The 18,365-nt window shown below is 39.7% G+C and overlaps 1 protein-coding gene across 8 annotated transcripts in view; it reads left to right on the forward strand.

Annotated features, from left to right (window-relative positions):
• Positions 1-18,365, forward strand: part of lrch1 (leucine-rich repeats and calponin homology (CH) domain containing 1) — a 55,921-nt gene that overhangs the window by 29,950 nt on the left and 7,606 nt on the right. For 4 of the 8 annotated variants that reach the window (XM_057851699.1, XM_057851701.1, XM_057851697.1 and 1 more), the window contains exons 10-17: positions 3,527-3,603; positions 3,784-3,864; positions 3,944-4,021; positions 6,764-6,800; positions 9,560-9,632; positions 17,442-17,551; positions 17,637-17,774; positions 17,840-17,917. In XM_057851699.1, the coding sequence (XP_057707682.1) occupies positions 3,527-3,603; positions 3,784-3,864; positions 3,944-4,021; positions 6,764-6,800; positions 9,560-9,632; positions 17,442-17,551; positions 17,637-17,774; positions 17,840-17,917 (672 nt within the window). Of the gene's footprint in view, positions 1-3,526; positions 3,604-3,783; positions 3,865-3,943; positions 4,022-6,763; positions 6,801-9,559; positions 9,633-10,510; positions 10,625-10,713; positions 17,418-17,441; positions 17,552-17,636; positions 17,775-17,839; positions 17,918-18,365 lie in introns of those variants that run through there. The other 4 variants (XM_057851698.1, XM_057851695.1, XM_057851696.1 and 1 more) reach the window with 2 other exon arrangements.

Consider the following 18,365-nt stretch of genomic DNA (forward strand, 5'->3'; position numbering starts at 1 on the left):
GGGTTGTTATTTGAGTCACTGTTGCCTTTCCATCAGCTCGAACCAGTCTGGCCATTCTCCTCTGACCTCTGGCATCAACAAGGCATTTCCGCCCACAGAACTGCCGCTCACTGGATATTTTTTCTTTTTCGGACCATTCTCTGTAAACCCAAGAGATGGTTGTGCGTGAAAATCCCAGTAGATCAGCAGTTTCTGAAATACTCAGACCAGCCCTTCTGGCACCAACAACCATGCCACGTTCAAAGTCACTCAAATCCCCTTTCTTCCCCATACTGATGCTCGGTTTGAACTGCAGGAGACTTTCTTAAACCATGTCTACATGCCTAAATGCACTGAGTTGCCGCCATGTGATTGGCTGATTAGAAATTAAGTGTTAACGAGCAGTTGGACAGGTGTACCTAATGAATTGGCCGGTGAGTGTATAGTGTACAGCTAACCTCAAAACGCTCTGTATTTTGCCCCCAACCCCAAAAATAATCCAAACATTTCCCCAAAAACATGCCTCAAAATGCGATATTTTTGACCGTGAAACTAGTAATTTTTTTAATGCGAGGCAAATTTATTTATATAGCACAATTAAACACAAGGCAATTCAAAGTGCTTTACATCACATGAAGAGCATAAAAAAAATCACAATAAAATCGATAGATCGTAAAAACAAAGACAATCGAAATAGGAAATAAAATTATACATAAAAATCGCATTAATTACGAATAGAATAAAAAAAATAAATGAAGAATAAAACAAATACTACTACTACTGCTGCTAATAATTGAAATCAGCAATGGAGATAAGCACAAGAGGAATAGAAAGCAAATAGATTGAAATATATAGACAGTTATGGATATGCAGTGTTAAACAAAAGCGTTTTTAGCCCTGATTTAAAGGAGCTAACAGTTTGAGCATACTTCAGACCTTCAGGTAACTTGTTCCAGAGGTGAGAAGCATAGTAACTAAATGCTGCCTGACTCTGCTTGGTTCTGTTCTTGGAACATACAGGAGACCGGTTCCGGACACCCTTAGGGGTCTAGATGTTTCATAGGAATCTAACAAATCCAGCATGTATTTTGGTCCAAGGCCATTAAGTGCTTTGTAGACGAGCAGTAGTATTTTATAGTCTATCCTTTGACTCACTGGAAGCCAGTGTAGCAATTTCAAAACCGGTGTAATGTGGTCCAGTTTCCTTGTATTCGTGAGGACTTTGGCTGCAGCACTCTGTACTAGCTGCAGCTTTCTGACTGATTTTTTATCAAGACCTGTAAATATACCGTTGCAATAGTCCAATCTGCTGAAAATGAATGCATGCATAAGTTTTCCATGTCTTGTTGAGTCAGAAGCCCCTTAATCCTGGCTATATTTTTTGGTGGTATTAAGCAGATTTAGTGATGGACTTTCGATGGCTATCAAATTTTAAGTCTGAGTCAATAATTACGCCAAGGTTTCTGACTTGATTTGTAGCTGTAAGTGACATTGTGCTAAGGTGCCTGCTTATCTTTGACCTTTCCTTTTTTGGCCCAAAAAATGGATCACTTCTGACTTCTCCACATTTAACTGGAGAAAATTCTGGCACATCCATTCATTGATTTGATGAATGCATTTACTCAGGGAGTCTAAGGGACTATAATCACGTGGGGACACAGAAATGTAGGTTGTGTGTCATCTGCATAGGTGTGATAGGATATGTCATACTGTTTCATAATCTGAGCTAAGGGAAGCATATAGATGTTAAATAAGAGTGGTCCAAGAATTTACCCTTCAGGGACTCCACATGTGAATTTGGTTTGTTCTGACTTGGTTTCCGATTGACACAAAGAAATCCCTATCATGTAAATAAGATGTGAACTAGGCCTGAACGATATTGGAAAAAACTATCATTGCGATTTTTGGGGGGCTTGCAATATATTGCGATATTATATTGCGATATTAAAACTAGAAGAATTTTCACCACATACCCTGAATAGCCATTTCTGGGATAGGCCTGAACGACTGGAAAGAATTAACATTTAACAGGTGATCCCCGGTTCGCGACACACGTAATTTTGCCCACATAAGGCTGTAAGTTGTGTCCGCTAATATATGTTTGTGTATGCATTTGTAACTAAGTTTATAGCTACAGTTTCTGGAGTTCCGTGTGGGCGATTGTCTACGAGAATTGTAAATACGTTAGCTTTCGTAGCTCGATGACTTTTTTTTTTTTTAGCCAAATTAGGCTAATTTAATCTACTACATTTCCATATTGAGCAGACTAGATGGATGTTTGAACACCAATTATTCTCAAGTGTTTTATTGTTAAAGTGTGTGTTGTTTTGAACACAAGTGTACATACGTGTGTCACAGTTTTACAAATTGTCCAAACTGGAGGAAGTAAAAAGCTTCAAAAAGCACAATTGCCTTATTTGCGGTCTGTAAAGCCGAATAACTTCACGTTTAATGAGGACAGAACACGTCATATTAATCTAGTAAATTAGATTATGAGATATTGTGAGGAACAATAAGGTACTGTTTATGCAACAAACAAACAAAAAAAATGAGATAAAATCGCGGGCGAGACTGGCGTCGTAAAGTCGAAATCGCGCAATTCGAGTACGTCAAAAACCGGGGACTACCTGTATATATTTAAAATTACAAACAAGATCCTTTTAACCTGATTCCGTTCATTTGAAAAATGGAGCAATTGGCCTGATTTCCGATCATGTGATCAGATCAGGGACGTGATCAGATCAGGGACATTCCTAATTTACATCATGCCGTTTATCCAGTCTTGCTGTATATAAAAGGGACGCAGAATCTGCACACTTGCTGCTTTTATGAAGTATAACAAAAGTTAACATTTAAAAAAAAAAAAAAATTAATTGCACATTCTGCGATGTGACTATTGCGCATCCGCACATTGCGATGGCGATGTTCAAACGATATATTGTGCAGGCTTAATGTGAACCACTGTAGAACAGTGTCGGTAAGCCCTACCCACTGTTCCAATCTGCTGAGTAGTATGTTGTGATCAACTGTGTCGAATGCGGCGCTGAGATCCAATAGTAGCAGACTAGATTATTTGCCTGCATCGGTATTTAATGCAGTTTTGTTATTAAAACACTTGATTCAAAAAGCTGCACTAGTAATTTTTTAAAACACTTGATTCAAAAAGCTGCATGTCAATCTCTGAGTACATAACGTTTTTCCGTGACAAAGAATTTGTAAGACGAGCTTTTTTGTGCGTGACAGTGCACAGTCAAGTGCTTGTGCATGAAATATTCATGTCTGATGACAAGAACATTTATTATGAGTCATTCTTTCTCTTTAGTCGTAGCAAAAAACAATGCAATATTTATTAAGGCAAAATATCTTTTTGGGTGGCCTAACATTTACTTTTGACTGATGTTTTTGAGGCTAAACATCACATTTTCTTTGCCGAATGTCTTTTTTAATTTTTTTAACAAAACAGTGTTCAAGCACAAAATAGTACATATGAATATGAACGTAAATTGTCAAAGCAAAATTCACTGGTATGTTTGCATTTGGCTTTTAGGAGCATGCGACGAGGACATCTGATTTAGACGAGCCGCTGAGAATCGACGAAGACACACACTGGAACACAGAGCGGCAGTGAGTAACTGACTTTTAAAGTCATTCCAGTTAGCATGCATGGCTAATGATGCAAATTCCAAATGAGCTTTTGATTCAAGCTTAGTTATTATTATCTTAATTATTATAAGTACATTTTTTAATTTTAGTACATATATTTTTATGGATTGTAAGTAAAAAATAAGGCTATTTTAATTCCAGGCCAGAGGTATCAGAGGACAGTGAGGTGGACATGATCAGCCAACTTAAAGAGGCTGTGGAGCTACTTCAGGATCCCTGCAGGTCAGCACTACACTTAAATCAGCATATCATGTACGAATACATAATTATTCCTGAGACTGTACGTGTGTGTGTGCTTCAGAATTAACTTGGAGCAAGAAGATCTGTGTGGGGTCCGACTGTACCCTGTGGAGATGGTCAACGTGGAAGAGTCTGTCAAGTAAGTCTGCCTGTTTTAAGTTTATTGTCATTTTTGTGGAATTGTGGAATTTTTCAGGGTTTAAGTGTCAGATGTCTGTCCTTTTTTGTGGCCAACCATCCTCAAACGGGGCTTATTTTAGGGAGAAAAAAGGAAACAAACCATGTTGCCTTTGTGTTGGTTTTCTTGGAGTTTCAGTTCCCCAGACTGCTAGCAGAGCATTTTGAATGATCGTTCAATTTCTATGAAGCAGAATCATAATTCATTATGAAACACGTGGGTAATTTTTTTAATTGGGTGCCATTTGGATGCTACAGAGTGGACACTTAGATAGGGGACCATTTGTGCTAAAGTTCGCCCTCAGGCTAGCTTTCCTAGCATAATAGCTAACATGACTCTGGATGCTTGATGAGAAATCTAGAATTTTACAAGCAACCTTTTTGAAATTATTCGATTACTTAATTTGACATATAGCTTTAACAGAGTGGACACGTTATCGTCATGCAGATTTTTAAATTTTTTTTTAGATATTAGATTTTAAAAACAACACATGATGAAAGATAGTTTATCCAGGACAATAAAATCATAATTATTTAGGATTTTTTTTCCAATTTATATTATTCTATAGACTGAATTTGAATGAAATACACTGGGGACATAGCAAAATTCCATAAAAACCTTTTAAATAAAAAGAATAGAATTTATGAGCCTGTACCCTTGAATTTACAGTGCCCTCCATAATTATTGGATTTATAATAATTGTGTGTTTTTTAGCTTCTAATATTTTTTTTTCTTCTAAATAATATGGGACCTTAATGGAAAAAAAGAAAAATCCAACTCTCAATACAAGTCCTTTGGAAGCGAAACAGTCCCACAGCATCACTGACCCTACCCCATACTTCACAGTGGGTATGAGGTGCTTTTCAGCATGCGCATCTTTCGTGGCACACCAGACCCACTTAGAGTGTTTGTTGCTAAAAAGCTCAATCTTGGTCTCATCTGACCAAAGCACACGGTCCCAGTTGAAGCCCCAATACCGCCTGGCGAATTCCAGACGTTTGCGTTTATGATTGTGAGTGAGGAAAGGTTTTCTCCGTGCATGCCTCCCAAACAGCTTGTTGGCGTGTAGACAGCACCTCATACCCACTGTGAAGTATGGGGGGGGGGGGGGGGCTGCAATGCTGTGGGGCTGTTTCGCTTCCAAAGGCCCTGGGAACTTTGTTAGAGTGCATGGCATCATGAATGCTTTGAAATACCAGGACATTTTAAATCAAAATCTGTTACTCTCTGCCCGAAAGCTGAAGATGGGTCGTCACTGGGTCTTTCAGCAAGACAATGACCCTAAACATATGGCCAAATCTACACAAATGGTTCACCAGACACAAAATCAAGCTCCTCCCATGGCCATCTCAGTCCCCAGACCCCAACCCCATTGAAAACCTGTGGGGTGAGCTGAAGAGGAGAGTACAGAGGAGAGGACCCAGGTCTCTAGATGATTTAGAGACATTCTGCAAAGAGGAATGGCTGAAGATTCCTCTTCCTGTCTTTCCTCATCTTGTGAAACATTATAGAAGATTAGGTGCTGTTTTGTTGGCAAAATGGGGTTGTACAAAATATTAACACCAGGCAGGGGTGCTAATAATTGTGACACACATTATTTGATATCAAATAATTATTTCTTTATGTGGGATTTTTTCCCCCACTGAATAAATGCACTTGTATTGAAGGTTGGATTTTTCTCTTTTTTTTCCATTAAGGTCCAATATTATTTAGAAGAAAAAAAAATATTAGAAGCTAAAAAACACATAATTATTATAAATCCAATAATTATGGAGGGCACTGTATATTAGACAGCAATTGAAAAAATAAGTTGAATGAGTATTTGTCCTACTTTAGTGAAAATACAGCTTAATTTATACTGGGACACCAGTCGCACCCTATAAAAAATGGCCCATACATTCTCCCTGGTATATAAATCTTTACATTAAATTCCTTATCAGAGCATGACACAAATTTACAGATATCCTTGTATTTCTAAGAATCATGCACATTTAGTCATTATGGGCAATCTTGAGTTTATGGATGCCAGAATTTTCAAACTTTATCTACAAGGGGCAGTACAATATGTATAAGTATCTTGATATCTTAGCACTAGTGGAATTTCTTAAATGCGACATCATCATCTTAACATTTGATCTGTGATGACATGTCCCAGATATTCATACAGAGGAAATATACAACTTGCCCTGACAGGTAAACTGAGAAGATAAAATCTTTGTCCCCTTTTGCTCGAAAAACGATAACACTCTATTGAGCATTGTATTTCTGCCAACTGAGAAACATCTGCTGAAATGGAAAAAAGCTAGATCATAGACTTGGATAAAATGGTTACTATGGGGGTTAACATCATCCTGTTTTCATTCAAGAACCACAGAATGTCGTTAGCCATTTACTCGAGGAACTGAGTCATCTTTTGTCACAATTGCGCCATATTCTACCCCTTTGTATATCTTACGTATTGTATACTGTATATATTCAGTTGGGAGTGTGAGGTGCCTGAACTTGTCTGAATTCCAACATTTCTCTTCATTATAATCCATGTGACAAGATTCACCTCCTAATCTTTATCTTCTACTGTGAGAATTTTAATCCGTTAACTAAAAAAAGTAACTTTTATGAGCAAAGCTAGTGTTTTAATTGCATGGGTCTACTAGCACGCATTATTTGACATGTTCTAACGGGACTTTTTGTCATCCATGTCAGCGGGCAGGACAGCGACGACGAAGTCACGTCACAAAAGGTACTTTTGCACAACTACAATGTAATAATTTGGAATGATCACAGTAGAATGGCAAAAGCAAACCTATCTTTTTTTTGTGGATTGAGTGAAAAAAATGCATTTTGTTTTGTTTGTGGTTTGATTTAGGGTCATCTAAATTCATATGAATTAATTTACTGCGGATGTTAATTGGAGTGGGATGGGGAGACTTTAAGGGAAAAAAATTCACATTGACCTTTAATTATAGCCTTGGCACACACCTCCGTGAAACTGCCCCCCCCATCGGACACAAATTTATATAAAAATTAGGTCAATCGTTTGTGCCAAAAAAAAAGTGTTTGTGCTGCTATTGTTTTTTTCAGATATGTACAATTCTTCTAAAGGTCGATTTGAGATCAAACCGCCACCTATTTTAATCTAAACCTGCTACAAAGTAAATCGTTTGTGCTTAATTTGTGCTGGATTGTGTTGTAAAAAAAATTGGTTTGTGCTTCTACTGTTTTGTAGATATTTTACTTTTAATTTGTCGTGATGACATCACGCAGCCCCCCATCTACAGCGGAATGGAACCGCAATGGTGCTGTTGGTTTGTGCTATGTTTGTGCTGCTACGCTTTTGCAGTTATTACATTTTTTTTGACCTTCCAGAGTTCACCTAGCACCCTATACAATGGATTGAAATACGCATGAACTTTCTAAAACATTATTTGTGGTGGTAACGGTTACCCCCCCCCAAAAAAAAACTAATTAAATTGTGTAACAGCTATAAAACAGCAAAAACTACAGTTTTTACAGCACAGGTTAAAGGTAATATTTCCGGTAGGGGTGTGTATCGTCTCATATCTAGTGATTCGATTTGTATCACGATCGATCACGATTTTTCCTGATACTACACTTGAAGACAATTATTGCCCTATTTGTATATCACTTTAGAAAAATAATCAAAATGGACATACATTTAAATCAATTTATTTCTGAAACCTCATGCAGCACTCAATTAAAAATGTTTGTTTTATGTGTGAACAACATATGGGTTTTATCATAAAATGTTCTCTTTTTTTAAGTGCAAACCTGCTTTAGTCCAAACCTGCTTAAATTTTAGACTTATAAAAGGACTAATCCGAGCAAAGCAACTAGTACTCCGTCCGCCATTGCTGAGGTGTGCCGCCCGCAGCAAATAGCCTACAGCAGATAATGTTACTGTTTACATTGACTGACGCCGTAAACACCCCAGTAATGGCGGCCAACCACCAGAGTGCGACGTACACAAATCTCGGATTACTCTTATGTTGTTGTTACTTCAGCAGACTGCAACGCAATATTGCTGCCCGCTGCCAACTACCATTTCCACCAAAACATACGCGTAAGGATCGATACTGATGGATTTTTAATCGAGACGAGAATTGCGTGACGTAAATCGCGATATATCTCCAATAGATTTTTTTTTTTTTTTAACATCCCTAATTTCAAGGTTAATGGAGTGGGGGGAGTGGCGCGGGGTGGTGCATGGACTCTGGATGACCAAAACACAAACGACAGCACAAACGAACTAGCACCATTGCAGTTCCATTCTGCCAGTGATGGGGGGCTGCGTGACATCACTATAAATATAAAAGTAGGATATTTACAAAACCGTTGCAGCACAAACGAAAATCTTTACAGCACAAACGAACCACAATTGATTGGCAAGGTTTGTAGCCGGTTTAGATCAAAATGGGGGGCTGGTTGACCTCAGATTGACCAATAAAGAATTGCATATATCTCAAAAACGGCACAAACGTAGGACAAACCATTGACATAATTTTTATATACATTTGCGTCTGATGGGGGGCCAACTTCACAGACGTTTGGCACTCTGCTGTTTCTGAAATAAAACCTTTTTTGTCTGCGAGAAGGTACATTTAGGGTTTTGTCAAAATGGTGCCAAATTTGGCGGTCGGTTGTGAATTAAGTTAATATTATTGGACATAGGTGGCAACGCCTCCCATCACTCACTGAAGGGGAGCTGTTGTCTGTTCTTTCCTTGGTATAATTGAAAGAAATCTTCTATTTATTCAGCTGGGTAGTGTTTGTATGTGCGCATTCATAGATGGCGTTTAAATGCCTATTTTCAAAATTTGCTTCACTGATGCCACGTCCGCTATATGTTAAAAGGCTATACAAGTACAGTAGGTTTTAAATGACTATATTTTGACCTGTGAAGCTAATTTTGAAAGCCTCAACTGCATCCTGCAGCAGGAGGAAGAGTTGGGAGGTGGCTATGAGTTCCAGAAGAAGCGACAGATGATTCTAAAGAAGGCCCGCTTTGAGGCCCAACTTGCGTTCCGCCAGTATGAATGGCACATGTCCATCAAGGTAAAAACTTGGTGGAGCTGTGGTAGGTCGGGCGTCCCTGTCTGCCGTCAGGCTGCCATGGGTAAACCCGACGCCCCGGTTTACTGGCCTGGTTTGGTCTGCTGTGGTTTGTGTGTTTTACACAGAACGCCATCCACTTTTTGTCGCTTCGCAAGTCTAATTTGTGAGAATTAGTTTTAAGCCCACAATCAACTTTCATTGACCAACATGAAATTTGGTGGGCATGTCTACGATGAGTCGACATTTAAAAAAAAATGTCTCAAGAAGCAATGCCTGAAAATGCTGAAATGGTCATTTTAGGGTTAACTCTATGTATCATTAGCAGCATTTCACAGTTGTGTGGTTTGTGTGTGCTATTGTGTTTTTGTGTGAAATCAGGTGTCCATTTTGCGTGAAAGACTTTTTTTTCCACATTTGTTACTATAGCGACTGGATCAGTCTCCAGGCATTCCTCCCTCTCCCTCCTCCAGCGCGCCATTTGGACTGAAACCTCGTTCAGGTGAGTTGTAATCCCAGGTAATAGGGCTGTACAATTGTCATATTTAATCGACCACATTTACCTGCATAAGATGCAGCAAACTGACTAGTTTGGTGTATTTTGAACAGTCCCGCAAAGAATCCATTGTTATTGATTTTCACATGGTTTATTAGGTGAGCTAAATTGTAAAAGCACATACAGTATGTACATAACACATAAAAAGACATATTGTTATGCTAAAATACAAAACCCATTTCATTTTTGGAGCACCCACTTGCTCAATGAATACAATAATGTAGTACAATGGTAGATAGAAATGTATAAAAGCTACCAGTTTAGAAAAACAAAAAAAAAACGAGCTCAGACGACATGGAAAAAAACATCTTTTTCTGTATTTTGCCGAAATGCCCAACCCTACCCAATATTATACTAAAATACCAGTACAAATATTATCTTGGGTCACATGTGGAATCCAACCCAAGCATTTGACACCAAATTTAATCAAACATCAGATGTGCTATGGTAGTAATGCTTACACATCAGTATTGGTTGTAGTGGAGTTGTAAATCCCAGCTAAATGTGTTAATTGCTGGCCACAGTTGTCTACCCTATGCTGAAAACTTAGCATCTTAATGCTAAGCGCAGCAGCTTTTTTGTGCTTGTCCACGCTGCATCAGTGTTGCTGCTTGTAATATGTGGCTTACTGCTAATTACGCTATTGTGACGCTAACATAAATCTTTTTTTATGTGTGCTGTCTCGTGTTGCCTTTTCCCATTTTGACATCTTTGGATCTTTTTATTTTCCTCCCAATTTATTTACGATTGTTGCGATGCTCCGTTGCATGAACTTTTACCCACAATACACCTGCCCGCATGCGCCCCTCACTATATGGTTGCAGCCCCGTCTTCGCTGCCCTGCTCGCCTCCTCCCTCCCCCTCCCGTCTTTCACAGGCCTCTCCCCTCCTCGGAGGTTTTCGTCGTAGCCGTGGCAATGGAGGTGTACCGGACCGTGGTAGGTTTCGGGCCAACGGTGCGCTGTGGGCCTAGGATTTCAACTGGCGGAACGGTGGTTTCTAACAGTGTTCTTTTTTTTTTTTTTAGTAAAAAGTCATTTGTTGGAGAAAATTGTATTTTTAAATAAAAAAAAAAAGTTTCTTAATTAAATAGCACAAAACGCTAGAAACTGACAAGGCGGCATATGTAAAAGACTAATGCTTCAGGCTTTGGAGGTAACCTCTGTGTTTGTGTCTCATAAGTTAATCATATAAAGCAACGCATAGTTAGTTGCAAAATCCAGATACTCAGTTGACCATCTTTAGTGTCACCTGCAGGGTTCCTCTCTAGGTGAGACACCATGACCTCATTTAAAGTGCGTATGACAGGAGAAAAAAAAGTCTTAAATACGAATATTATGTGAATTAGAATCATATTTTGAGACGATTCGACTATATACAACAATTTAGCAAAGCGCAGATGACGAGAAATTAGTTTTTTTAATCTGCCGTTAGCCACGCCTACCATTATAGGGCTCTAGCGTCCCCGACAGGTGGATGACGTCAGCGGGAGAATGGGCTCATCGGTTTTACTATTCAGCCCATTGAGGGGGAATATTCACAACGAGGAAAACGCGACAAAGAGAGCCGCAAAATGTCATTGTTTCAGTCTCTCCACTCCAGTATTTTTACAGGATATTTTTTTTATCCAAGTAGTTTTCCCCCAATAGCTAAATAAATGGCTTCAGAAGGACCAGTCAGCCCGTTGAGGGGGAATTATTCAGAACGAGGAAAACGTGACGAAGAGAGCCGTAAAATGTCATTGTTCAGTCTCTCTACGCCAATATTTTTACAGGATATTCTTTTTATCCAAGTATTATTCCCTAATCGCTAAATAAATGGCATGGTCATAAAAAATATCAGTCTTGTGCTAGATGGAATATGAAAGAATAAAAATGAATTTATTCAAGACGACATGGCAAAATTACTCCATAATGGTCAAAACTGTCGACTTCACCTTTACTTCCTCACCTCCCGAACGATATTTTACGCCACCTAAATCAAGCTTATGTCATTTCCCTTCCCCGGCTTCAGAGAATGTAAACATACCAAGAGGCGTGACAGCTAGCCGACATGCTAACCCGAACCGAGTGATGTTTCAAAGTCTTCGAAGCGGAAAATCGCACATAACTAGCCTGGATAATTTCACATGACGACTGACTTGTTGATCGTCTTCGCCGATCGCCAACCCGCCCGGCGGGAGCAATTTACAGCTCGTTCCCCTGCTACTATGGACAGGAGAGCTCGCCGGGGAAGCAGCTGGACAATGACCGCCAAACAAACCGGCCGTCGTCAGAGGAGTGTGTAGCTGCCAAATTGTCAACACGAATATGACAAAATAATGCTGCAGTTTTTGTGCAGCTAACATGTGCAGCTAATGTGTATGAGGAGAGCTTTTTACATGCCAATCCATGATCAGACGTAAGGAGTCCTTTATGTAAAGAAAGTTTGTAGTGTTAACTTTGTAATCGCTGTATTCGCGGCTATTTTAAACACAAAGTTACATTTTCTGATCGGTCAGAAATTTGACAGAACAAGCTGAGTATAGTGCTCTCCCGGCAGGGGGGATGTGCGACAAGCCGCCGCTCGTCAGCCAAATGGACAAGGAGCGTGTCAGCCACAAAATGCAAGCCACCTACATATTAAAATGATCCCAGGATTCGAAATAATACAAAACACGACGTTTACTCACTTCCTCGTAAGTCCCATGGTCCCACAGTAGTAGGGGCTTGTTTTGGCCAATATCCACCGGTGAATGGGAACCTTTTGAAACCCCAAAAACGCCTCTCCCTCGTACAGCAAGATTTTTCTGCAGCCGTGATGCGAAAAATAAACGTATTAATCCGCAAAATCAGTTGAATCCTCAGTCCTTCTCATACAACAGTACGGCTGTATAGTGAAGAGGACTCCTTCCTCCGTACACGTCACAGCGCCCTCTTTCTCAACTCGAGACTGTTGCTGGAAGACAACATTTTCATGGCGTGGATTCAAAAAACTAAATATAGCGATCGCTTCCACACACATCCAAGCGCTCCATTTCATTCAGGAGCATAAAATACCGCGTGAATTATGGAATAAACATGCTTTTTCGTGTCAAAGGCAACCTCAGACTTAAAGACTAAAAGGCTCTAACAAGCCACAATAGTTCTCTTTTACTAAAATATGTTAAAAACACATAAAATATTGCCATTGATTTAAAAATCTATGATATTTAGTACAGGGGGGCGCAAGGCGATGCCAGGGGTGGCGCATGCGACCTCGGGGTACATGCTTGTTTTTTTTTTTTTCCCGTACTCGAATAAAGTGTACTTGCACATCCACTCAGTTTTCGAAAGCCGTTTTCCGGCCGGACTCACGCAGCGACCCACTGTCTTCTCCGGTTCTCACGTGTCCGCCCGAGAAGTGCCATTTTCAGCTTGGGATCGTCACAACGACCGCCCTCACCTACGGTTCTCCCTCGGCCGCCGAGAATGTGCTTTTTTTTCGGGCCATTTGCCTTTTGGCTTTGACATTTAACACAGTGGTAGATGAGGAAAGACCACTGTTTACTGTGTCTAAAAATGATTATAGCGGACAGCCGGAAGCCAAATCAATTAAGACGCCACTTAAAGACATTAGACCCCAATCTCATTGATAAGCCGCTTGGTTGTTTTTCAGCGAAAATGTGCCGAATATTTCCAACAAACGTCCCGCTTTTTCAGTGTTAGATCAGTAAACCAGTGAGCATTTTTAGCATGCTCAGTGCAAACTAACCCCACACCATTGCAAACTGGAGGTGATACTGTGGGGCAGCGAGCAGCGAAAATAAAAACTGTCCTTCTGTCCAAAGCAGGGGTCGCGTTAACCGAATATTTTCCGTCGTTGACCGGTTTTTTAAAACGGTGACGGAAAAAACTGAGGTCCATCTGTCATTTTGACAGGTTGCAATTCAAACCCCAGACCACAGGGTGGCGAGTGAGCATATTAATTAGCTATTGTCTCTCTTGATGCATGACATCGTTAGCCTTACTCGGAAAAATGTCAAGGCAACTGAGTGTCCGAAGTTTTTTCAAAAAGCCCCAAAACGACGATGTTGATAAAAGAGGTGAAAAAAGAGTGTGACCGCAGAGCGCGGATTCAGCCTCCAGAACAACATCAAAACGGCCATGAGGAGTCGTCTGTGAGGCAAAAGTCCAAAACCTCATGACAATAGCCTCTGCAGCAATCCCACTTGAGACATTTGATTTTGCACAAGCGGGCACGCAATTCAAGTCCATGCGCACCAGGAGGAAGGTGTGAGACTGCGTTCAGGCCACAGCAGGTGAACTGGTAATTTCATTGTTCCATACGTAGCCCACCTACTGGGGCCACAGTCAGCTGTTTTTGTCACTGCGGAGAAAAAGTTACATATTCATCTGCTTGATCTGTGATGGCACGGTGTGGATTCTCTGTTAAGCTTGTTCGGACAGAATATTAATTAAAAATGAATGAAAACTAAATACTATTGAATATGTCATTATTATCATTTTAAAAATTTAAGGGACAGGTAAAAGTAGATTATGACCGGATTTTTATGACCCTGTCAGTCAAAATGACAGACAACGAAAGAGTCTAGGGCAACCTCAGGTCCAAAGACACTTTTTTTTTTCTTCTATTCAGTTTAGTTTTTTCGGTAAAATTTGTTATTATTTTGATTATTATCTGATTTTATTTTTCATTATCAAATGGTCAAAAATGTACCTTGAGTGTATTTTACAGTTTGGAATGCGACTTTTTTTTTTTTTATTCAGGCAAATTGATGCGCGTTATCTTTTCTGTTACAAACAAAACAATGTTAATAAAGTTATACTTTATAAGTTGACCTCTGTTATTTTCACTAATAGGAAAAAAAAGGACACCATGTGAGGCAGAGGCGTACTTATAATAGTAATATTATAGACAAATGATACTATTTACAGTAGCGGCAGAGTTTGGGGGGGCGCGAAACATTTACGTCTTCCTTTGGGGGGCGTAACAGAAAATAATTGAGAAGCACTGCACTAGACAAACACTACCGGGTTACTCCAATTCCTTCTATGCAGCGAGACACCCTACATACACTACCGTTCAAAAGTTTGGGGTCTAAGCAACCCCAAACTTTTGAACCGTAGTGAATCATATGGATTTTTTATTATGTACAATTAGAGCTGGGAATCTTTGGGCACCTAACGATTCGATTACGATTACGATTCAGAGGCTCCAATACGATTATTGATGCACCCCCCTCCTTTTTTTATTTTTTATTTTTTTAAGTTTTGTACATTAGTTCAAAAATTGTTCAAAAATACTCTCAGACTAAACCAAACTACTATTTCAGTATCAAGTTCGCATATAGCAGTAAACAAATATACAAAAATAACATTAAATAAAAAAAAAAAAAACTCCAGTCCCCATTCTGTATCAGCAGCTTTAAACTACAATCAATTAATTTAATGTTGTGAATCAACCGTTAAAGTTGTTAAAATTGCTCCCGTTATTCCATAATTTCCCTTTTGTCTACTTTCGACATGTGAAAGTTTTAAAACTATTTTAAAGATAGATTCAAGTCAATATTTTACCGATTTAGGTAAAAGGTAGTTTAGGTAGTATTTTAGATAAAAAGTTAATCAGGTTTGCTTGGAAGGTTCGCTACAACAGCCTTGCAGGGAAGTGTACTGCTTTAAGATGGCGGCCGTTTACTAACGCCCGCATTAGCTTTTTGTAGATATGCTGCTTACGCTACCGAATCTATAATGCATCTAGTCCTATATAAATGATATCTACCGTAACATTATGTGGCTGTACTTTGTAGCAGCTTTTCGGCAGCGGTCAGGTATGTTGTTGTGTTTTTTTATCTCGTGGCATGAGTTGAGCTAGAGCCGTGAGTTCAGCATTGGCATTACCTGAGGGGCCGGGTAATGAGAAGCATGATGTTTAGCTACTCTCTCTCCGTTCCGTCCCGAAGACTGCGCGGCGCGCTGAGTGTGTTGTACTTCTGCTTTACTTGGCATATTTCAATAATCGGAATTTGGATGTCTGTGAATCGTTCTCGAATCTTCCACGGCCGAATCGCGAATAATATAAGAATCGGAAATTTTGCACACCTCTATGTACAATACTACGGTAGTGTATGCACACATCATTTAAAAGTGGCGATTACTTACTTTTTGTGCTTTTATTACCTTTTCATTGCCTCAAAATACTTTTTGCATGTGTTTCCCGCTCATACTTTGAAGCATTATTTTTTCTTGTTGTAGCTTTAAAGCAGATTGTTGATCTGTTGACCACATTAGTCACGTAGCATATTTAAAGCACCCCTATTTGATATTACTACGTTTAAGTATTTTCTTAAGGCATCTTTAGTATGTTCTGTCTGCATGCTTCTAAACAAAACAAGCTGAAAGCACGCAGTAGTACTTTGGGCTTCAAATTCGCCTCTTGATGGCATTTCGCCGGCATAGCAATTTTGGCAGAACACAGTTTTTTTACCCTACTCTTGTCCCGTTTCATCCCATCTTTCCTGTTGATTTTGCTTTTGCTGCTCATTTTGTGAAATATCTTCAGTGCTGTCATGCCCATTAATGTTCCTCTCGGGTTCAGATTGAAAAGGTTGAACAGATGACATGTTATGTCGCGAGAGTCATACTCTGGAAGCCCGACGCGCCGACAACAATGGCAACCTACTAGTTAAACAAATTGTACAAATTGTATGAAAACTAAGACATCAACTGGGGTTTCAATATCAAATTATTTTAACTCATGAGAACATTTATCTTTTAAGAACTGCAAGCCTTTCTATCTGTGGATCCCTTGAAGATAGCTTTGTATGTAATGCAAAAGCTACCATCTACTTTATAACATTCCTTTTTTTTCCCCTTTCCAATGGTGTTTCTTCGGCGCGCCACCTAGCCAAAGCCATTTGACCTATCGACACCGATCAGACCAATACGACTGGAATTCTTGCGCGACACAGGGTCTTTCATTTCACAAGCAAAAATGAACTTTTGTCCAAAAGTTGTTTTTTTTTAAAGGAAATTTCAAAACCCTTCATGTCCAACAGTCTTTTTTAAAATCGCATCATTTACACAGAACAAAATTCAAAGCGCTAAAAGACACAAAACCTGTATAGAGTTTTTGCAAAAAAACATACATTTTGCCCACAATTTGCCAAATACACACCCATTCATGTCCAATTCCACAAAAACTTCCATTCACTCCTATTGAAAAATCTACAATTGGCACACCTCAAAACATATGTATTAGCGGTTGAGATTTTTGACCAAAAACCTTCCATTAAAGCCCATTTATATTCGACTGGGACCCTCGATTCCATTGACGCCCATGCACCCCCATAACATCACAGCCAAGTTACCATCGCAGTTTCTGAAGAAATTGCATTTTCTAGTTAGTGAAGTTTGGTCCATTCGAGAAAAAGTGGGCGTATCTTTGTAGGCTATGTTTTAAGAAAATACGATAGCCCCATTTTAGTTCACCGTCGGGAAAAAATTCACTGCTCAGAAGACAATATGAGGTAAGGGATAGGCCAATGTGACAAGCCGTGATTGTCAGATATGCGCCCAGCGTGATGTTTAAAGCAACCTTGTCCGCTGGAGTCAAACAGGCTGAACACAACACAACTAAACCTTGCATGGGACCAGTTGTAATAAAACTCCAGAGTACGAACCATATTTCATTTCCATAAACTTTAAATGCTCTCAAACGCCTGGCAATATGGAAAACTCTGCTTTGAAAATGGCTGCTTCTTGTACTTTTTCCAAGTTTTCCTAAGAAGCCACAAGAGTGTGGAGAGTGTGGACCCTCAGTTCACGATGAGGAGGAAGATGGAGCAGCTTAGAGAAGAATTGGAGCTGACGGAGCAACTCCGAGACGTACGTAGCAAACCCCGAGTTGTTTCCTGAAAATTCCGCTCTCAGAAGTAGTTTTACTGAGAAACATGAAATTGAATTCCCCCAGAGCATCGAGAGCCGCCTGAAGGTGGTTCTTCCAGACGACTTGGGCACCTCGCTGATGGATGGTGTTGTGCTTTGCCACCTGGCCAATCACATTCGCCCTCGTTCCGTCGCCAGCATACACGTGCCCTCGCCCGCTGTGGTATATTCACTTTTCTGTGAGGCCATTTCGGAATATTTCCCTGATGTTTTTGTTTTCCCTTATAGCCCAAACTCAGCATGGCCAAGTGCCGACGGAACGTGGAGAACTTCCTGGATGCCTGTAGGAAGATCGGCGTGCCCGAGGTAAGACCACATCACGTTAAAACCAACCCTTGGTACAAACTGGGCACGTTCTCAAGTTTGAATGTTCCTACTTTCATTCCGGTACTGGACGCCATTTAAATTCGGAAAAAGTCCTAATAAACGATTTTCACCCATGAATTTGAACATGAAAACACCCCAAATTTCATCCTTGAATTTGAACTTGTAAAACTGACCCAATCCCAGAACACGGCCCAGAATTTAACCTGCAAAAAGGCTCAATTTCAGCCTGAAGTCGTTTCAACTGGAAAACTGTTTCTACTTAAAAACAGCCCATAGATTTCAATTGATTCCCACCACCTGATTTTATTTTCGAAATGCTATTTTGACCAGAAAACCCATTTTTCTTAAAAACGATATCTTCCAACTTAAAACCACCTCAATATCAACGTGAAAACCTCCCCAATTCCAACCTAAAAACCACAACTTT

This window comes from Corythoichthys intestinalis, chromosome 12, assembly GCF_030265065.1.
Source record: "Corythoichthys intestinalis isolate RoL2023-P3 chromosome 12, ASM3026506v1, whole genome shotgun sequence".
In the NCBI taxonomy this organism is placed as follows: Eukaryota; Metazoa; Chordata; class Actinopteri; order Syngnathiformes; family Syngnathidae; genus Corythoichthys; species Corythoichthys intestinalis.